Genomic DNA, 22,675 nt, shown 5'->3' on the forward strand with positions numbered 1-22,675 from the left:
GCCACACAAGATTTAATCCTGGAATTTAACCTTGACACTAACGTCTAACATCTAACGTATGGAACGTAGTGGAAGAGCATTTAGAATTCATGATTTTGAAATATATTTCTTAATAATTTTCCGTATTTTTTTTTTGTTTTTGTAAGAATAGTGACTCTAGTTTTTGTCACATTTGGTCTGTATCATAACATCAACTCATTGAAGTATCGTGACTAGAAATAAAAAATAAACTTTCGTGACTTAAAAAAAAAGATACACACCACATACACACTGATGGCCAGAGATCGGCGGGGGTGAGCTATTTGCCTTATAATATGACGTAAGACATGTCAAATTATAAGGTAAATAGCTCACCCCCGCCGACCTTTGCTGATGGTACATTGGGATTGGAATGCTTTGGGACTTTTTCAATTGTTATTGAACCATTTATGTCAACTAAAGCCTGACGTGATTCAATTTCGCCCTGAGATAGTGTCGCTAGCTCATATATAATAATAATGTGTGTACGTCAGGTATAGTCGACGACATATTTCCATTGCTTATTGGAATGCTACGCAACTTCGTCCCCTTTTAATTTAATCCAATATCCTAAGAAATCATTTAGCCAATGTTAAACTTTTTTTTTATAAATTAACGTCATAATTCCGAAACGTTATTGAACATTTGATCAAATAATACATTTATATAAGTCTAGGACACATTTTTCTGGACGCGGTAGATAATTATGTCAACCGCGAGCGTAAAGTCTATTTCAATAGAACTTGCTAACTATGTAAACAGACAACTTGTTGTTACAAGCATGCGACTGCGCTCCGGGCACATGCCGCTTAATGTGTTCGGGCACCTTATGAGAGTAGTGGATTCTCCAAACTGTTCAAGCTGTGGGGTAAGAGAAGATACCTACCACGCATTGGTGGAGTGTGCTCGGATCGGAGCCGACCGCAGGGCATTTGAAACGCAAGCCAAACTTAATCTAACTGACGTTGGCGTATGTAATATTTTGTTGTCTAAACCTACATCCAAGCAGACTATTAAATTGTACCATTTAATAATCAAATTGTTAAATTGTAGACAGTAATCATATGTAATTATTATAAGGCCGGCATCATCGCTCAGCGACGAAGGCCTTTTTTTTTTTTCTTAAATAAAGATATAAAAAAAAAAAAAACTATGTAAACAAACCGCCATATTGAAATTGTCTCTGAATGATGAATTTACTAGTGATGGGCAAGACTCCTACTTACTACTTTACTAATGTCAAACCATATCGAATAATAAAATACCAAAAGTAAAAAACAAGTAGTTACATATTTTTAATTTGTTTAATCACGATCAGAAGACAAATTAGTACTTAAGAATGATGTATTGATGTATTTTATAACCGCGGCGGTAGGTACAGATCATGGGTTGGGTAGTGTGTAGCGGGTTTATATCACAAACTTTAGTCACAACACTACCCATCATAGGCAATTGTAGAATTTAAAAGAAACAAAACCGTCATTCCATCAGGTCCTCATAACCTAACTTATGAACCCATTTTAAACTTTTAATTGAATATCCAAGATACAGTTATATATTTATGTATTTTACGGAACGGACCGTTTCAATAGTGTATATGTGTATGGTTTCAATGGTATTTGATGAGGTGGTGTAAAAATTCAAAGAGAAACAGTGATAAAACAAAGTTACGTTGTTTGTTTACATAGTTAGCAAGTTCTATTGAAATAGACTTTAGGTCATAATAGTTCAGCTCGTTTTATTTTATGTTAATATTGTTAATACAGTAATGTAACATTCTAGCACGATTAGTTCTAATTAAATCTATACTGCCATACAATACAATTATATAAAATAAATTTTAGTTTAACCCTTTACCAGGCTAAGGGATATATATTTCCCACATACGGCACTTCAAACATGTGATCAGTGACACTGACATTCGATTGTCATTTCTGAACTGTCAGCCTGGTAAAGGGTTAAACCTTTTTCCAGGCCGCACCAATCTACAAGATGTACCCAAAAAATCGAAATATATTTCAATAGCCGAGTCCACAAAGAGCGAGCATTCGCGCGATGTGCGATGTGCCTCGCGCGCGCCGCCTCGGCCGTGGCACGCCTACACAGGCCGTTTTGTGCGCGAGGAAATTGCCTTGCGCGAATGCTCGCTCTGTGTGGACCCGGCTAATGAAGCTTTGATGATTCATTTAAAGCCAAGTCACATTTCCCGAAAGTGCAATCTAATTTGAACCTTAAATCAGAATGCTTAAATTAAAAAAACTATAGGCGCGTATGTGGTCTATAAATCGTACAGTCAGCAGAAGAAGTTGCTAAGAGGGCCAGTTGTTCAAAATGATCTTGAGGCGACTTTATTGTTAAGAGAATAAGAGCGTGTCAAGGTCATTTTGAACACCTCGCCCGCTTAGCAACTTCTGCTGCTGACTGTACTATGCCTGGAAAAGGAAATAAATTCCTAGTCATAGACTCATAATGATCAATTAAAAAGAGAAATATTTACCTACAACGTAACACTGAAGCAACTGGCAATCCCATTGGCCCCCTGGCTTGGTCACATTTTCTTTAGTATATTACTCATATATTAGGTACATCTTATTCAGTTTCAGTACTGGCAAACCAGTTGCCAAACAGAAAAAAACGCTATCCTCCTAAGGCCCAAGATCCTACCTAAAGTATTTATTCAGTTCGATAAAATTTAAATCATATTAAATTGGAACAGAGACGCATTTGTTTTGTTTCGTTCAATTTTCAAACAAAACCAAAATCAACTCTATTCCATGTACTAAAGGTTCAAATTTCTGTGGCAAATTATGGGTTGTTCATTTGTATGGCTGGGCCTTAGGAGGCTATACATAAATACTGGAATAAGAAAACGCTAACTATTCTAATGTATCACAGTCTCGACTTACTCACAAACGCTTGCGCTATCCAACTAGTTAGGTGCGTTAGACCTATTATCTCGGCTATGGTAACTAAAGCTTGTATAGTGAACGTCATGGCCACGAAGTCATAAAGCAGCTTTGGCGAGAAGACCGTCCATACGAATAGATGGTGTCGGAAGACGGTGGCTACTACGCAGTATACGGCTACGGAGTATACTCGTTGGAGGGCGAATATGTTGGTCGCTCGCCATACTGTTTGGAGGTATCTGAAACAAAAATTGGTATTAAACGATCACGATCAGGCTTGTAGATAAAAAGAAATAGTAATTTTGAACTGCGAGTGGTGATGTCTTAGTTATTTCCATTATCTTACCTTGGCTAAAGATGCTATCTAAATAGGGGGTATTACTGCAATGTTCTGCCGCCAGAGTGCAGCACTAGCGCCTCTAGTAAACCATAGAGTAACTTATACATACTGTGCCTTAAACTGTTTTTTTTTACAAGTTTTTACAGACAATAAAATATGACATTGATGCATCAAGGTGGTTTGTTAACAAGGGGCTACCGGGAAACGCGAAAATTAAATTTAGTTATCTGCCTCTTTATCGCTCGATGCAAGAGAGATAGAGGTTAAATTACGAAATTTAGATTTTCTTGTTTCGCGGTAGACCCTCAGATTGTGATGGATTGTGGTAGTGGCGTCCCCTACGCAGAGTTTCGCGTAATATTCCCTATTAAATCTATCATAATTGACAATCTAAAATCAACCTTATACTTTAAAGTCTTAGTTAAAGGCTTAGTCTTTAAAGTCCAGGCGCTCTTGCCAGTTGATAATAACCCTGCAAAAGCGACATATTGGTCACTGTAAGTGGACCGAGTAACATTTATATACGAACCATGTCCGTTGGGAGATCTATATATCACCTCTGTGTTTGATCTGTCGCCAATAAGCAGGTGCTGCCACCTAGAAGTCACACTTCCTTGTGAGTTGTAGGGCGTAGGTTGCACCAATACACAGGCGGCGTTCATGTATGGGTTGATTTAAGTAAGCTGGCGCAAGTTTTATATGAGAGTTTTGACAGATCAGCACAAATCTCGCGCTAGCTCTTATGAATTTACTTATGCCATAGAGAAAAAAATACATAGAGTGCTCACTCCATATATCAGTTTTAGTACCAAAACGACTATTATTTTCGTAGTCGACATCTAGCATCGAGTAGCGGAATTATCAGTACTGCTATTTGACAATAGATGTTCCGACGACCGAAAATTCTAATGCTCAACAATTTTCTAATAATATTATATTTGCTAATATTATAATCGGATTAACGGGAACTCTATTTTCAACTCGTTCTGAAGACAGGTCTAAGCTACTCACTGCCTCCAGCTGCTGGCCTCGGCCGCCAGCTGGCAGTAGAGCGCGGCGCCGGCGAGCGCCGGCCCGGCGTAGGCGTGGACGCCCATGCGCAGCGCCACGCGCACCGCGCAGTACGAGCGCAGCCCCACGTAGCCGGACCCTAGGTCTACTGACGCTAGGCTGTTCGAGTTACCCTGTAATACATATAAATCGGTTATTGCCATTTTATACATATTTAGTGTTTTTTTAGTTTAAATCTAAGCCCAAAACAACGTTTTTAGGCTCAAAACACTCGTTTTTATTTGGGGCATTATCTATGACAAGGAACCTTATTGACGATGGCGCTTACGCCGCACAGCGTCGCGCGGCATAGACGTGCGCGCCGCCGCGGCGCGCCGCCGCCATAAGGAGACAGCGCGCCGCCGCCGCAGCCGGTAGTCTAAAATTCGCGCCGAGACATAACCCGCAAGAGGGTACAAATTTAAAATCAATGGATATAAAGCACGTGCAACGTGCCTAGCTTTAGCGTTCCGACTGTTCCGTTTTTTTTAATTCATTGCTTGATTTATTAAAATAAATCACCCTTAAATCGATAACGTCACCTATACTGGACATCCCAAGAAAAAAATTCTGCACCAAATATTAAAGCATAGCGTTACTTTCCCCTGGTAGCGTACTTACACTACCAGGAAACTACGACTACTACTACATAATCATAATCATAATATCGTTTATTGCACCATGGTAAGCAGTTGTTACAAAAAATACAAAAGTATAAAAGTTTCTCATGGACCCCAGAAGGGTGTTGCAAGCATTTTCTTAAGCTAAGTATCAACCAAATTATTAAGGAACACAAACAAGCCTTAAAATTAAATGTATACAAATTATTGATATTAATTTACTTAAGAAAACTATCATTAAGGAATTCTGTGACAGAGTAGTACGCTTTTTCTGTAAGGAACGATTTCAACTTTTTTGCGTATGCCGTGTCTCTTTCTTCTGCCTTTATATAGTTCGGGATGTGATTGTAATATTTGACTGCTGCATAATGAGGGCTTTTTCGGTATATTTCTAAATTTGGGACGGGTAATTCAAGCTGTAGGTAGAGTGAGTATGCCAAGTTTAATAAAATGAGGTTTGCAACTTTTCCAATTTCGGATTCCTATTAATACACGAACACATTTTTTTTGCATCACGAATAAGTCGTGTGCATCTGTACTATTACCCCATGTTAAGATCCCATATCGTAACCATGAATTAGCGAAGGCATAGTAGGCGGTTAGAGCTGTTGCTAAGTTTGTAGTTTTGCGAAGCATAAAAAGTCCATACAGAAACTGGGATATTTTGGTTTTAGTGCATAGTATATGAGTTTTAAAATTAATATGGTTATCAAGTGTAATACCTAAGAGTTTGAAATGTTCTACTTCTTCAGTGTCTGTTTCGTTAAGTGATAGTTTTAGTTGTAATGGCGTTCTTTGATACGGATAAAATTGAATTAATTTGGTTTTATTTGAGTTTATTGTGAGATTATGGTCGCGCATCCACTGATTAATATGATTTAAGGTATCTGCTAGCTTTACGTTGTAATTTTCGATCCTGTCAAAATTAAAAAGGAGGGAGACGTCATCTGCGAATAAAGTGCATTTGGCATCAATTTCTTTCGGTAGGTCATTTATATATAACAGAAATAAAAGACAGCCCAAAACACTACCCTGTGGGATTGAGCCTTTCATTTCTGTAATTTCAGACCGAACCGATTCTAATTGATGGCTAGATGGATTTAGGTACTCTATCTGAACAAGCTGCGTTCGCTTTTCCAGGTAAGATTTAAACCAGTTATAAGCTATGCCTCTAATTCCTGACCCGTATAGCTTATTTAGCAATATCTCGTGTGAAACTTTATCATATGCTTTTGTAAGATCTAAGAGTAATCCCACGGCCAGGCGTTTGTCATTTACGGTTTCCATGATCTCCTGTGTGTAGTTGGTTAGGGCAAGGGCAGTTGACCGATTTTTTCTAAAGCCATATTGTTTGTCGTCCAGTACCTCATATTTATCCAGAAATTTGTAGACTCGGTTACACATACATTTTTCGAATATTTTAGAAAGGGTGGGTAACAGTGCTATGGGCCGATAGTTATTAGTGTCCAGTGTACTACCTTTTTTATGTATAGGTTTTATTATTGATACCTTAAGTTGCTGTGGGAACACTCCTTCATTAAAAGACTGATTTATTAGCATACACAGTGGTGTTGCAAGTTCAGTGGCACATAATCTAACTAATGTTGAAGGAATATCGTCAATTCCTGTGCTATGTGTATTTTTAAGTCCGCGAATAAGTTTAAAAACCTCAAGCTCTGACACTGGATACAAGAACATAGAAGTAGTAACTGGAGTACGAACTGGACGACCGCGTGGGGCGACTTCAGGACTTTCAGGAGTGTTATCGTGAGGGTCTTGACTATGGTAAACTGAAGCAAAGAAATTATTAAAGGTATTTGCTATATGGTGAGGATTTTCTGTTGTGACGCTATTGTAATTTTTAGGTTTTTCTTCACCTTCACATAATTTTTTTGATTATTTATAATTTTCCACATTGTAAAATGATATGTTATTTTTAAGTAAGTAAGAACATATTGGGAACCAGTGTGAACATAATCTTTTTGTCAAAGTCCTACAGAACGCAGAACTTGCAAGGAAGCATCCGACAGACTGACATTTTCCCCTTATTTCATTTTTTTTATGACAGTATTAAGCAGCGTTAAAACGTGTAATAGGTTACTAACTGGTCTGTTTTTTACGTGGCAATATGATTTACATAAAAATGTTTTGTGTTTATGGGTAAAAACAAGTGTAAAAGGTGTAATGTCCATTATTTTGCCCGTTGTCGATTAAACGGCACTTTTGCTAAGTCTAATATGTTGGACGTTGCCAAGTATGCGAAGAGTAAAATTATTGAATTTTCTGGTAGTTTTTGTGGTAAATAAATTAAATAGAGGGATGGTAGGTGTTTCAAAACGTTCTAAAAAGTCATTACTTGCGGTAATACACGTTGTATTACCGCAAGTAATGACTGAAGTAATGAACCAAATAGATTAAAAAAATATATTTTTATGTTTTTTTTTTTCCTGTGGATGTAGTGTATGTGTGTGTGTGTGTGGATTTGTTTTCATCAAGAGACAGACCCGATTTCATTTGAGAAATTTATTACGAAAATTTAGATAAAAGTGCATGCATTATTGTAAAAACCATTGCTCAGATGTGATTGCTTCCTAGGATACCCCGCTAAGTTAGATTTAATGTGAAGTAAATTACGTCAATGACTGGTAAAATTTTACCACCTACGAGATATAAAGTTATTGCAAAAATATAAAAATAATAGGTTTCACTTACTTAAATTCATTACATAAGTTGACATTATCAGTAAGTGTATTTCTAATTTAAAAATGTAATTATTCTATATTTATTTAAAAAAACATGAACTGGACTAAAAAACCCTTATACACATACAGTAGGTAGGTACTCAATACTCGGCGTGTCCAAAATACTGGACGTCTTTTCATTACGCGGCGTATCTTTTTATTTACACCGATCATAGCAACGTCCAACATACTTGACATATGTTTTTTTCAACATTATAATTAGATTTTTTTTTCATGATTTTTCTACAGTAAACCAAAAAAACGATGTAACACAGTTTTTTTTGAGATTTTTTCTCTTGTTGATTTAGAGTTAATCTTGGTTTTTCATTATACGTATATTGAAAAGTTGAAAATCCCACGCCGCCGCCGTGGATTTTTTCGTGGCGCGCCGCCGCCCGATTTTTTTCTACCGGCGCGCACGTCTAGGCGGCATTGTATTTATATCGGAGCATCGTAAATAATGGCGTAAGCGCCATCGACAATAAGGTCCCTTGTCATAGATAACATCACATTTTATTTTACACTATTCTTATTTTATGATATATTTTACATGTATAGGTAGTTTAACACCGGGAGACGCAGGGGTCTAAATTTACCAGCCAAATAACTACCTTGAATTAAATTTATAATTTAATTTTGTTTAACATTTCGCACGCAAAAGTCATGTGGGTGGGTTGAAATTAAAATTTTGATTTTGCATCCATCCAGATACTTACGGAATAAAATCGCCATTTACAAATCGCCGAAAAGTTGCATGATGTTTCACTTTATGATCAAGTATTAGTATTAGGTACAGCAAGGTAAAAAACCAATTGAGTAAAACCATTAAGTGACTCAGTGGCGGATTTGCAGTCTTTGCCGCCCTAGGCCCCAGGCCCTGTAGCCGTCCCTTTCTCAGCACCCATCATACTGACTACATTTTGAGTTATTTCTTGTTGTCATCAGCGAATTTTTTGTCACAATTTGCCGCCCCTAATATCTTGCCGCCCTAGGCCCGGGCCTACTTAGCCTTAGGGCAAATCCGCCACTGAAGTGACTATTAAACTATTGAGCAAAAAAACCGGACAAGTGCGAGTCGGACTCGCGTTTCTAGGGTTCCGTACATAAGTCCGACTCACGCTTGACTGCACATTTCTAATAGGTTTTCCTGTCATCTATAGATAAAGAACTATTTTGTGTATTTTTTTCAAAATTTTAGACCCAGTAGTTTTGGAGATGAAAGGGGGGGGGGGGGGTCATTTTTTGGCTATTTTCTTAAATAACTTCGAACCTATGTATTTTTAAACTATAAAAAAAAACATGTCCATTTTGGGTCAATACTTTACATATGTGTACCAAATTTCAACTTAATTGGTCCAGTTGTTTCCGAGAAAATAGGCTGTGACAGACGGACAGACAGACAGACGCACGAGTGATCCTATAAGGGTTCCGTTTTTTCTTTTTGAGGTACGGAACCCTAAAAAGATGTCTGTATTGAGGTATTCCAGCGAACGTAAAACACATGGAAGACTAACCTGGTAAAAGAAGAAAAGGCAGCCAATCCAAACGTGAACCAGCGTCCGGCTCAATATATCCACCACCTCCGTATTCCTCCCCGATCTCGAATCCAGCAACTTATGGTCCATACACTTTGACGTCAACACACAAGTTATATACACACTCGGCACCATTATCACATTATGCGGCCGCATCAGCAGAGCGATTATCAACATTAAGTCGTTCAGCATAAGGTGTGACATCGAACGAGCGAGATTCAGCTTTACTTCTTCTAAGTTCCACGGCTCTTCTATCATGGGTTCGTAGAAATAGTCCTCGGTTTTCGCTTTGGATTTATTATAGTCGAATCGGTTACTGCTTACAGTGTTACGGGTGGCTGGATTGACGCCGCAATTTTTGAATACACCGACGTAGGTTAGGAATTCGAATACGAACTGTGCGATTAATATAACCCAGAAAACATTGACTATGTGGACCGTGTCCCAGGATTTAATGTCTTCGAAGGGCGAGTCAAGAGACTCGGTGGCTATGCGGTAGCAGAATATGCATAAGGCGGCGGCAGTTGTGAAGATTGTGTGGAGGTGACCGAGGTTGTTGGTGTGCCGGAGGTTGTAGAGGCATATTCCTAAAGTTGCCACGGTTCCTAGAAGGAAAATATTCCCCGGTAAATTCTCTTTGTCATTTATTCACAGTAAATTCTGAACATTTATGTGATAACTGTGATAAGCCCTTTTATGTGAAAATTGATCTTTAATTTTGTTGATCGATTTTTGTCTTTAGTTTAAAGTAAAAAACTTACCAATGACTAGATGTGCTTGGAGATAGAAGGCATTTTCGGGTGCCTTTAACCAGTCCGCTGTATCCGGAAGGAACAGCCAGCGGTCTCCAGTCTGATTCATTGTTCTTAAATACCTGCAACATTAACGGAACATTACAGTACGGTGAGATGGTCTACAGTAAATCAGTAGTACCCAGAGAATCAAAGTTTTATTTTGAAATTATGACGTTGTCAACCCGTGCTGTGAAGAAATAGCGCTAAAATTTATCCAGGTTAATTTTGAGGAACGAGTAATGGGATGGACTATCTACTTTAGTATTGGAAGGGTCAGGCCTTCCTAATGTAACTATAAAGTGTTTATCATAAAAGTGTCATATTCACCTGTGTAAAGCAATAAGCAGCACCCATTTCGGCACGATCCCAATCCCGACCGCACTCATCCTCTGCTCCAACTCAGGTTTTTCCTGCACCTCCGTAGCACCGCTCAGTTTTCTCGACAAGTATATAACAACCACCGCAACCGTCCGCACTAATATGAAGAACATTAATGTGTTCCAGAAGAAATACCACGTCATATGCTCTTCCTCTATAAAACTAGTCCCGAAAAACGACCACGAATGGAACAGGGTACCAATAATTAGTAGATAATCTATGGCGTTCAAGTCTCGCAACAAAGACAAGTCTTTAATCTTCTCTATGCTCGTTTTGATGATCCAATACGACATGGATAAAACACAAGAGACTAGCAGAAAAATCGCGAGCCAGATGCCTCGCATGGAACAGAATTGCGTTTTTGTTTCAGTGATATAGCAGGAGAGAACTAGGATGCTGTTGGTGATGGCCAAGACGCTGATGAAGGCGATTATTGAGCCCCATGTGGAGGTGGCGTGGAGGCGGTGAACGCTGTGCTTGCGGGAGGTTTCTGGTTGGAAGGAGTACAGGGTTATGCAGACGAGGGATACTGCGATCTGAAATAATAGAGACGAATATACCATAAAAGATTGATTGATTATTTGATTACACAATGATTAGGTAGGCAATTGTAGTAAATCTGAGATATCTGGATCGGTTTTGGAATTTCACGACGAAAAATTTTATATTTGAAGGTATAAGTAAAGCGGTTAATCTTGTTTTAATATTAGTTGTTGGAAAGAGATTTACTTCCTCAATCAAGAAGTACGGAATAATTTCAGTTCATGAGTGTTATTTGTCAGTTCACGTTGAATAAATGCGAAATTTGGTAATAATGAACTTGTCGAACACATGTGCAATTTTCAACCAAAAGGAGGTACTTATTGTTGTCAATGAGACGCTATTTCCATATAACTTCAATTTGAAATCAACCTTATCGACAACCGACAATGTTGTACCTTTTGGTTGAAAACCTCACATATTATTTAGGCATTGCACACTTACACAATAAAGTAGAACGATGCCCACTCCTATAGCGAACAAGTCGAACCCAACAGTGGCCTCTGTAAGGTACTCGGCCATCTTTTCCAAAGAGTCCTCGTAGAATTCCTTGGCGATCTTGGCCGCACTTTTCTCCCCTGTGGCGAGGTAGTGCGCGAACTGTTTCTCGGCGCGTTCGAATTGTTTGTAGAATTCTAGAATAATGGAGAAAATGGATTTAGTAAAGGGGTGATGGCGTTGTAGGGGAAATTGATTTCCTTGGAGTAATTTTAATAAGGAGGAATGGAAAGCTTTGCATGATTTGCGATGGGAGCTCGAAAACAATACATAGGGTAATCACGGTTCATATCCCGGTCGAAGTCTAATTGATTAAAATGTAAATAAATTAAAAAATCTGGGAATAGGTTAGATATTTTAGTTACGCAATGATGTACATTTGATTGTTCTTCGCATTCGCTAATTTTAAAGCGAAGCCGAATGCCGAACTTTAGGTCCAAGAATTTTACTCTTTAATTGTATATTTTGAGCATCAACGTTTGTTAGGAAGAAGGCCGAGATACTGCGATAACCAAAGCTCAAAGCGTCTTAGCACAACGCGTTCTCCATGAGAGCATAAAGAAGTCTTCATTTGATAAAAAATCCGGTCTAGCGCGAGTCGGACTCGCCCACCGAGGGTTCCGCGCTTTTTAGTACTTATTTGTTGTTATAGCGGCAACACAAATACATCATCTGTGAAAATTTCAACTGTCTAGCTATCACGGTTCATGAGATACAGCCTGGTGACAGACAGACAGACAGACGGACAGTGGAGTCTTGGTAATAGGGTCCCGTTTTTACCCTTTGGGTATGGAGCCCTAAAAATGTACCTGTCTCAGTGGCAGCCTTGCCGGCGCACTGGTCGGCGTTGTGCCGCGCGGTGATGTGCAGCAGGTAGAGGCGCTGCAGGATGCCGGCCGGCAGCAGGCCGGGCAGGATCCGGCCCGTGCTGTCGCCGGGAGGGGGCGCGTTCAGCAGCCACGCTATAGTCGGTGCTAGGTCCACTTGGGCCACTGTCGGACCGTGGCTGTCACTGCAACAATTATTATTATCATTGTCTTGATAAACGTTTTATTGTTTATTGTTTATTTATTAAAGTACAACCACATCATACATATTATAACTTACGCTAAAACATTTACAAGGTAATAAATACTGATACATATGACAATTATGGAGTACATAACATTGATAAAGTGTTACAGTGAGATCAAAGTTAACCTAAAACTATACAATTAAATCTAAGAATTATACTAATTAATTATAACTATAAAACTACAAACAACACGGAACTTTTAGACGTCTTCTAGCTAAAAATCTCAATTGACACAGAATCACAGACATTCTAGCTTCCCAATAAATAGAAAGTAAGTTATTCTGGAAATGTGACATCACTTCCATCGTTATGGGCACCACTTAGCCCATAAAGAACGGGCCATCGTGCGTAGTAATAAATTGTGAATTGATCTATAGATGTTAAAAATGCACAAATATAGATGTTACAAAGCTAGTGTAAATTACCCTGCAAAAAGTGGGAACTATTACTTATATATTGGTTACTTGCATGCAATATACATGTTAAGAAATAGATTGATTAACTGATAGATTGATTGACCATTAATCATATTCTACGGTCTACTGGATTGTGACGAATGATGCCACACATTACGATTATTGCATTGATAATAGCTATTCGGAAAGACTAGACTAGATTCTGTCAGGTCAAGGTCTGTGCGTGCTTTAGCACCTCAGCGGGGTGGACCCCCGTTTCCCTCCAGCCGGTCCTATCACATGCCTACAAACAACACTTGGAATCTTGCTCTCTCTGTCTAACGCGTTTCTTTCCCGGTACTTACGGGTGCGGGCACTGGTAGGGGTCGGTGCGCGCCACGGCCAACGGCACCAGCACCTCGGCGGGCGTGGAGCCGCCGTGTCCGCCCGCGTCTCGCAATGCCGTGGTCGCCGCACACGAACGTGCCTGGCCGGTCCTATCACATACAAACAACACTTGGAATCTTCCTCTCTCTGTCTAACGCGTTTCTTTCTCGGTACTCACGGGTGCGGGCACTGGTAGGGGTCGGTGCGAGCCACGACCAGCGGCACCAGCACCTCGGCGGGCGTGGAGCCGCCGTGTCCGCCCGCGTCTCGCATGCCGTGGTCGCCACACACGAACGTGCCTGGCCGGTCCTATCACATACAAACAACACTTGGAATCTTCCTCTCTCTGTCTAACGCGTTTCTTTCTCAGTACTCACGGGTGCGGGCACTGGTAGGGGTCGGTGCGAGCCACGACCAGCGGCACCAGCACCTCGGCGGGCGTGGAGCCGCCGTGTCCGCCCGCGTCTCGCATACCGTGGTCGCCAAACACGAACGTGCCTGGCCGGTCCTATCACATACAAACAACACTTGGAATCTTCCTCTCTCTCTGTCTAACGCGTTTCTTTCTCGGTACTCACGGGTGCGGGCACTGGTAGGGGTCGGTGCGAGCCACGACCAGCGGCACCAGCACCTCGGCGGGCGTGGAGCCGCCGTGTCCGCCCGCGTCTCGCATGCCGTGGTCGCCGCACACTAACGTGCCCAGCTGGTCCTATCACATACAAACAACACTTCGAATCTTCCTCTCTCTGTCTGACGCGTTTCTTTCTCGGTACTCACGGGTGCGGGCACTGGTAAGGGTCTGTGCGTGCCATGACCAACGGCACCAGCACCTCGGCGGGCGTGGAGCCGCCGTGTCCGCCCGCGTCTCGCATGCCGTGGTCGCCGCACACGAATAACGTGCCTGGCCGGTCCTATGCGACAAACAAACAACAATAATAATAATTTTCGTACATAAAATTACTACTTAAGAGAAAAGCGGTATGTAAAAAGCAAGCATTGAAATGTTCCCAAATACGGAGAGCCGTTTGAGTTTGACTGTTAACGTTAACAGCGCCATCTGGTGTCTCAGAAGAGAACTTTGCAATAATGGCTTTTTTCATGAATCTAGTATATAACTGGATCAGGCATGAGGGGGAGGAGAAATGGCCGAACGGGATAGTTTTATGTATATTTCAGTAGGAGTAGCAGCGAAAGCGCTATTATTATTTGTCCTTGTCACAGTCTCACATTTTTTTTGTTCTCCACCGTAAATTTAGTATGGATTATCGTGGGCAACTAATAAATTCCACCAATCATAGTGTCGCATTGCGTATGTTATGTCCATCAAGAAGGCACGCGTATAGCACATCTATAGGATCCTACCATCTATGGCTTTTTCAAAGCTATTTCTGCTATAAAACTGCTAGTTGGGCCATCGTGAAGCATCTTCGTTGAGCAAAATATCGTATGTCTGGCTGTATTCTGCATGTCTTCAGGTCACATTTCTCAACTGATTCTTTCCGAAAATGTGTGAGCAGGTTAGATATGGATTTTTGCAGTATCTACTTAGATCGACAACTCACAGAGACACTAAGGAGGTAGAAAAAATTACATGAAATGGACATACCCATTTCTGCATAGCCTCAAAGATCTTCTTAACGACATCGTCCATTTCCTGCAGCTTCGGCTTTATCTTAGGGCTCCTAGCGCCCTCTAGGTGTCCAATATGGTCTAGACCTAAGTAGTGGAGCACTAGGAAGTCGAACGTTGGCTTCTTCTTGTCGTCGGGTGTCAGCACTTTGTCCAAGTGCCGGGTGACGTTGTTGTCTACCTGTAAAGAGTAGTGCAGTTTTAGATTTGGGTGTACATGTGACCTCGCAAATTAGCTATAGTTGAAAAGAATAATCTAGAGATAAAATGTCAATATTGCACGCAATAATCTTAGAATTAACTCGACTCTTTGAATTAACGGGTGGCGATTGTCTCCAAGAAACCACTCAGGATCTTCAACATTTCTCTTAAGGCCTGTGCACACCGGGTGCGTGTGCGTAGACGTGCGCGTTGTAATATACAGTTTCTTATGAGAGACGACACACCGCTTGTGTGACGTGTGCGTGCGCGGTTCCAACATTTTAGCGCACGTGCACGTCTACGCACACGCAGCCGATGTGGCCTGGCCTTTAAACACAAACCTCAGCGTAATCCGTAATGTAGAAAGACGTGGTCCCGTCAGATTAAATTCAGTCCAGAGTCCAGCGAAATGTCTGAGCCACGTGTCATCTCCGTACTTAACGCAGCGGTGCCCTATCTCGGCCGCCACTCCCAACACTCTGTTTAATAATGATACTATCCTACCAACCTCAGTATAATCCGTAACATAGAAAGACGTGGTCCCATCAGATTCAGCCCAAAGTCCAGGGAACAGTCTAAGCCAAGTGTCATCTCCGTACATAACGGAGCGGCGCCCTCTCTCGGCCGCCACGCGCAACACGCTGTCGCCGCGGACGGCCGGCGCGCCGAAGTTCAACGCCACGTCGGCGAAAGTCGATACACTGCCTGTCATCATGGCCTGAGGGATGAACGGACGGAAGTAAATATTCTTTGTTGCACCAATAATTATACATTTTACATATATGTAAAACTACAAAGAAATTTAAAGGAAAGGAAGTTTTAATTTCGCGCCAGAACTCGGAACTACATATATTAGTCTATGTATGATCTCTTTCCAAGCAAAAAAGAAATCGTATAATATAACTATGTAAACCCTGACCAGTAATATATGATCATTGTCAAGAGGGCGCAGTTATTCTCATGTATAGGGTGACAGTTCAGTATGGTATAAAAATATTTTGTTCCAGTGAAATTCCGCAACATGGCGCGTGATCATATATTCCTGGTTAGGCTTTAGTAGGAGTCAAGAGAGAAATAAGTGTCCGGATGACAGTATCGGAAATCACGAAACTCTCACAACGGTTATGGTGGAAATATGCCTAATCTAATAAAACTACTATTAAAAAGGAATAGAATAAATAATCATCAGGTATACGCTATACCCAAGGGCCATGAAGAAAAACCGTGTCGTGGCCTTCGAATACAAATACCCCTTGCAAGATTGTTGCACTGCATAACCATCGTTACGAAACCATCCTGCCTGTTTTATAAATCACGCATATCAAACAAACGAACGAATGGTACAGTCATAACAGTCACCTGGAATAATATGTTAGGTACTCTTGGAAGGCCGTAAAGATATGTGACACGCTCTAATGGCTCTACAAATAAGATCGCTTCAGCTGATATCTTTGCGGCCTTCGAAGAGTAACATAATATTATTGCAGGTGACTGTACGGTTTTGTTATTTGAACCAAATGGTGTACCTAATACAAATTGGAGTTGTGTGCGTGTTGGATGGATGGGCAGGGGGCTTTCACAACGCCATCTACCGATATTGAAATTGCGAAGGGAAGATTTTCTACTGGGCACTATTTTATTTCTGCCTCTACTCGCTCATATATGTAGGTACCTATGCAAACTTAACCCCTTACGGCATGTAATAAAAAATATTTGTTTAAATTTGAACTTTAATAGCTGTCAATAGAGTTGAATATCATATCCGCCATTGTATGCGTTAAGGGCCACTTGCACCATCCCACGAACCCGGGGTTAACCGGTTAAATCTGGAGTTACCATGGTTACCACTACAATTTGACACTGGGTTAACGGTTTAACCGTTTAACCCCGAGTTAGTACAATACAATGGCGCAAGTGGCGCTTAATCTAACGAAAAACATCACGTCAAGTATAGTAATGAGTTTCAGTGAAACTCCAAGCCGTATACAGTAGTATAGCCAGAAACAGAAGTAGCTATTATGCAAGCGAGGTGTTCATAATAACATAAACTAAAATTCTTAAGGGTGGTATTCCATCTATTCAATATCTTGGTCCAATGTCATTGCGTCTCACTCTCTCATTAAGCAAAATGTGAGACATACACATTGGACAAAGTAATAAGGGGTATAACTGCAATGTTCTGCCGCCAGAGTGCAGCACTAAGCTAGCTAGTAAACCATAGAGTAACTTATACATACTGTGCCTTAAACTGTTTTTTGACAAGTTTTCACAGACAATAAAATATGACATTGATGCATCAAGGCGGTTTGTTAACAAGGGCCTACCGGGAAACGCGAAAATCTAAATTTAGTTATCTGCCTCTTTAACGCTCGAATATGCAAGAGTGATAGAGAGGTTACATAACGAAATTTCGATTCTCTTGTTTCGCGGTAGACCCCCAGATTGTGATGGATAGTGGTAGTGGCGCCCTCTACGCAGAGTCTTGCGTAATATACCCTATTGGAATACCACCCTAATTAACATTCCGGGCTACATCTCAATTTTAAAGTATATAGACGGCACCATGAACATTCGAGAAGTAGAAAGGTTAGGCGCATGCTTTTAATTGTAGCACAGTATAATGAACAATTTTGTCAGTAACGATTGGTAATTAGGCGGTGTACGCATGCGTGAACTGCAACCAATGCAATCATGTCGATTACTGGGCCAAGAGCGCAACTGTAACACTAACACTGCATGCACTTATGCAAGCTGACTAACTAGGTGTGATTCTAATGCTTACGGAAAGCGGGCAATTCGAACGCCTATTATAGTTAGCCTAATAAATATAGTTCTATAGTTCGTTTTTTAGGGTTCCGTACCCAAAGGGTAAAATGGGACTCTATTACTAAGACTCCGCTGTCCGTCCGTCCGTCCGTCTGTCTGTCACCAGGCTGTATCTCACGAACCGTTATAGCTAGACAGTTGAAAATTTTTACAGATGATGTATTTCTGTTGCCGCTATAACAACAAATACTAACTAAAAACAGAATAAAATAAAGATTTAAGTGGGGCTCCCATACAACAAACGTGATTTTTGACCGAAGTTAAGCAACGTCGGGCGGGGTCAGTACTTGGATGGGTGACCGTTTTTATAGATAATGGTACGGAACCCTTCGTTTGCGAGTCCGACTCGCACTTGGCCGGTTTTTTTAGCATTAGTAAAAAGGTAAGCAATCTTGACGTGTCTTTATATTGAAAGACACTTTTGAAAAATAAGTCAGGGCAAATATGTAACAATTATGACTCATATACGATTATTTACATTCTTTTGCTTTCATAAGTAATAGTCAGTGATTTTTAAAAAGCATTTTTCAATTAAAAGACACGTTAAGATCGCGTAGTCTTTTTCTAATGCTAAAAAAAGAATTATAGATGAAAATAGTCTTGTGACTTTTCGTAGTACTTGTTACCCAGTTTTTTTTTTAATTTTCGTTTGTCGTTTGACGATGTACAATTATCATCGTGGCTAAGGCTTCTTGGTGTAAGAAGGTCAAAATATGAATAGTACATTCCAAAGACTATCTAGCTAATTAAAAGTTGTGAATACAAACCTAGACAAAATGTATTATTCAGGATGCTAAAAGGATATTATTTCATTAACTACCTTATAATAATTACTATCACTAGCAGCATGCAAAATAAAATGCATAACATATTTAAACACATCTAAGCACACCACCAAAGAAAATACTTCAAGGCATATCATTCTTAAATCAATACTCACTAAAAATACTTAAATTTAATAACATATTCATGAATCATGACATGGTTTTAATACTAACCGACTGAAAGAAACTGTTCAATTCAAAACAGGGAAAAAATATGCTGCCTACGTGACCACCTTAAAGTGTTTTCTTTGGTAAAAAAAACAAGCGGTGAAATAATACAAAAGTGACACTTGCGAATATATCCCGCCAGAAGTTTATTGTGCGCCTCCACTGTGCCCTTTCCTTCTTAAGTTCTGGAGACTGTGCATACACAAAAAATACAAGTAATGTACAATGCTACTAGTTATCTGCATCATAATAATGAATACACAGGAACAGGAGGTCCCTGGTTTAAATCCTGGTAATTTGTGTATTTATCACAGATATTTATTCCGGTTTTTTTGTTGTCTATGTATTTAAGTGTTTATCTATTTATTATATACCTATGTATATCATTGTCTAGTACCCAAAACACAAGCCTTACTGAGCTCACTGTGGGACTAGGTCAATTTATGAATAAAATGTCCCATATTATTTTTTTTATAAACAAAGATATTATTATATAGGTATTCAGTGCAATAATAAAATAAATAATGCTTTATCATAGAGCCAGATAGTTTTGTACTCCTGCATAGAAATTTGTTTGCAGGGGGTCACATTTCATTAGGTATTGATGACTGCAAATAATATTGAAAGAATTTTAATAAGTAATATTTATAATCAAAAATTATTGTAATTGATCAGCACTAAAAGTGTTTTCTTTGGTAATGTAATTAAACAATGTTTGTGGTAAAGGACAGTAAAGTATCAAGATTTTTTTATGTTTCTTATTTAATTTTATGTAATATATTAATATTTAATGACTCAAGCTTGTACTATGTATTCTTTGTTAAAGACAGATGTAAAATAATTGCAACAAATTCATAGTTGCAATACCACAATTAAACCAAAGTAGCTAAATAATGTATTAATCTATTATCTCCCTAAAGGATTATTGTTTGTAACATAATGGATTCTAATAAATTAAATATTAATAATAGTCTACACAATTTAAAATTATCTCATACAAGCTTGAGTCATAATCTTCTTCCAAATACACCAATTTAGATATCTTTATTACCTTAATCCTGGGCATTGTGACTGTAGGCGGCTCTGCTACAGATACATATATACACGCAGATTTGTTCTTCAGAAGCTGTCCAGTGTACGGCATGTACTCTTCTGTGACAAAGTCATAGCGGAGCCCGTCTATGACCATGAGGACCACTGTGTTCTCCCCCGAGTTGTATACTTCTTGCCCGTCAATACTAAAATTGAAGAATATGTTGAAAGAGCAGTAATAAATTATTTAATATTATTAAAACTTATTAAAAAAAAGATTTAGTGGTTACTAGTCTTTTCTTTATAAACACTTGATTCATTTTTAGCTATCGAAGATAATGATAGCAAAAAATCTCATCATCATCAGTCGTTCCCTCAATGCTGAGGATCGTGACATCATATCCTAATGTTGCTGACCAGTCTCTTCCATAGGCTTCTGTCACCCGCCATATGTATGGCTTCCTGCAGATGTAGATGCAACGGTGTAGTAACTTGTGCGCTCCATCTAGCGGGTGGTCTGCCGCGAATCCTCTGGCCCTCAACTTTGCCCGTCATAGTCGTCATTTCTAGGCTATCAGGAGAACGTCGTGAGAGGTGGCCAAAATATGCAAGGATGCGGTCTTGGCATATGGTCGACAGCCGGCGGTTTATGCGTAGCTCTTCTAGAATGGACTGGTTTGTACGCTTTGCAGTCTAATGTATTCGCAGAAGTCGACGCCAACACCACAATCTATATACTCTTATATACAAGCGGTATTTAAAAATAAAATTATACTGATTTTTTTATATTATTGAGTAATTTATTGGTGCAAAAGCAGAGTAAAATGTCAGTAGACATCAAAAAGGGCATGTAAGCAATTTTTTGAAGTGGGTCTCTTTTAACCAAATATCTAAAATTTATTAAAATAAATAGCGAAAGAACTTTGTTTACCTGACTCCACCAATAAAGTTCGGCAAATTATTTATATGCGCCAAATTTCCCGAATGATACTTCAGCGGGAAGAAACCGAACATAAACAACATCAGAGCCCCCAGGCCCATCACTAGCAGGCAAAGGCCGGTCCATCGGTGTTGTACCCACGACAGCATGATGACCGATCTCCGTGACTACCGGTCACAAGCACAGCACTAACTACTTCCCGAAACAATATCCATCAGTAGACCTTCCGTAACTCAATCAAGCATTTACTACACTTTCGATACAGCTGCTCATTGAGTCGTGCCGAGCTGAATAACCGATTTGTGTAATCCGTTTATAACCTAATGATAAAAGAATGTTGTCTTTTGATTAGTTGATGACACGTGGTTTACAAGAACCGATAACTATACTGATGATCGATATGAATGTTGAATGAAAGTAATAAAACGTTTTGCGGCTGTTTTAGAGTAATAATAATTGATAAACATTTTCCTATTTTTCCCCGTTGACAAACATCTTATCTGACAGTGACGTGACAGGTGAGTGACACTGACATGACAGTGACGTTTCGTATGCGTTTTGTTTCTGGATGGTTTTTTCTTTTTGCAATTTTTTTGTTTCAATGTCCTTATTTTCTTTTTTAACGCGTATTCAAACCAGAAAAAAAAACATCAATCGTGTACCATTTCTTTATCTTTATGGCACAAGAAAGAAAAGTTAGAAAAGCAAATATACAACGCGGCAAGTTACGTATTTATATGTGTACTATGTGTTTGGTCCATGAGCACCTCACTAGATGGCGCTATTTTCAAAAATAATGAGTTACGGCATAGAGAAAAAAATACATACTATATATTTCTCTATGGTTACGGAACGGAAGAACATTTTATTCCCTGAAATATATTCATGCAATGTATACTTGGTCAAGCAAATATTGTCAGTAGAAAAAGGCGGCAAATTTAATAAATGTAGGCGCGAAGGGTTATGGTCCCATAGAACATTTGAATTTAGCGCCTTTTTCTACTGACAAGATTTGCTTGACCAAGTATATTATAAATTGATTCGTGATGAGGCAGCATGGCCTGTGTATGGTCTATAGCCTAATGTACCTATATGGCTCTAATAGCCAGGGGTAAACCACTGCTGACGAACCGCAGAGGTTCTTTGGTTTGCACCATGATTGCACGACCGCTGCACTTGTAGTTTCTCAAAAATGAACTTCTACCTTTTAGTTTTTTTTTGTGTAATTTTTCTTTTTAGGTAGATGCCACAGATAATCGGCCGAATAGGCCGAATAATATTCGTGCTGGCATCTCTACTTACCTATTTCTCTATAATACCAGTTACTAGGCTAGGTAGGTAATAATATGGTAAAAATTCATAATAACAACTCTGGAGGTTCTAGAAGGGGTATTCTCTTTATAACTTCTTTTTATTTTTATATATTTTATTAGTATAATTTAGTTTTTATATAATATTATAAGTATTAGTTAAATTTTTAAGTAGGTTTATTTTAATTTTAGTTTAGTATTTAAATCTTTAATTCATAGTTAGTTTTAATGTTTTTTTTTTTTAATTTTTATTACTTAAGACTTCATTTAAGCAGTATTATTTTATGGTAGAGTTTTTAACATTTATATAAGAAAATAAGTTCGAGTTTAGTTGTTATTTTATTTTTTAGCTTTTCTTAAATTACAAAAAAATCAACAGCACACACATTTATTGTCATGAAATTTATAAATAATACTGAGTTAGATTAAATCTTTACAGCTATCATGGCACGAGATTCTTAATACATA

General features: G+C 39.2%; 1 protein-coding gene across 1 annotated transcript; it reads right to left on the reverse strand.

Annotated features, from left to right (window-relative positions):
- Positions 1–2,484: 2,484 nt before the first annotated feature.
- Positions 2,485–21,398, reverse strand: LOC134798268 (GPI ethanolamine phosphate transferase 2). Its single transcript, XM_063770660.1, has 13 exons — positions 20,889–21,398; positions 19,977–20,163; positions 19,052–19,117; positions 15,616–15,825; positions 14,884–15,087; positions 14,055–14,188; positions 12,230–12,432; positions 11,367–11,557; positions 10,332–10,918; positions 9,972–10,084; positions 9,190–9,815; positions 4,276–4,448; positions 2,485–3,163 (listed from the first exon to the last, which is right to left on the reverse strand). The coding sequence occupies exons 1-13, from the start codon at positions 21,044–21,046 to the stop codon at positions 2,908–2,910; spliced, it is 3,108 nt and encodes a 1,035-aa protein (XP_063626730.1). The 5' UTR covers positions 21,047–21,398; the 3' UTR covers positions 2,485–2,907.
- Between the last annotated feature and the right edge of the window lie 1,277 nt (positions 21,399–22,675).

This window comes from Cydia splendana, chromosome 16 (assembly GCF_910591565.1).
Source record: "Cydia splendana chromosome 16, ilCydSple1.2, whole genome shotgun sequence".
NCBI lineage: Eukaryota > Metazoa > Arthropoda > Insecta > Lepidoptera > Tortricidae > Cydia > Cydia splendana.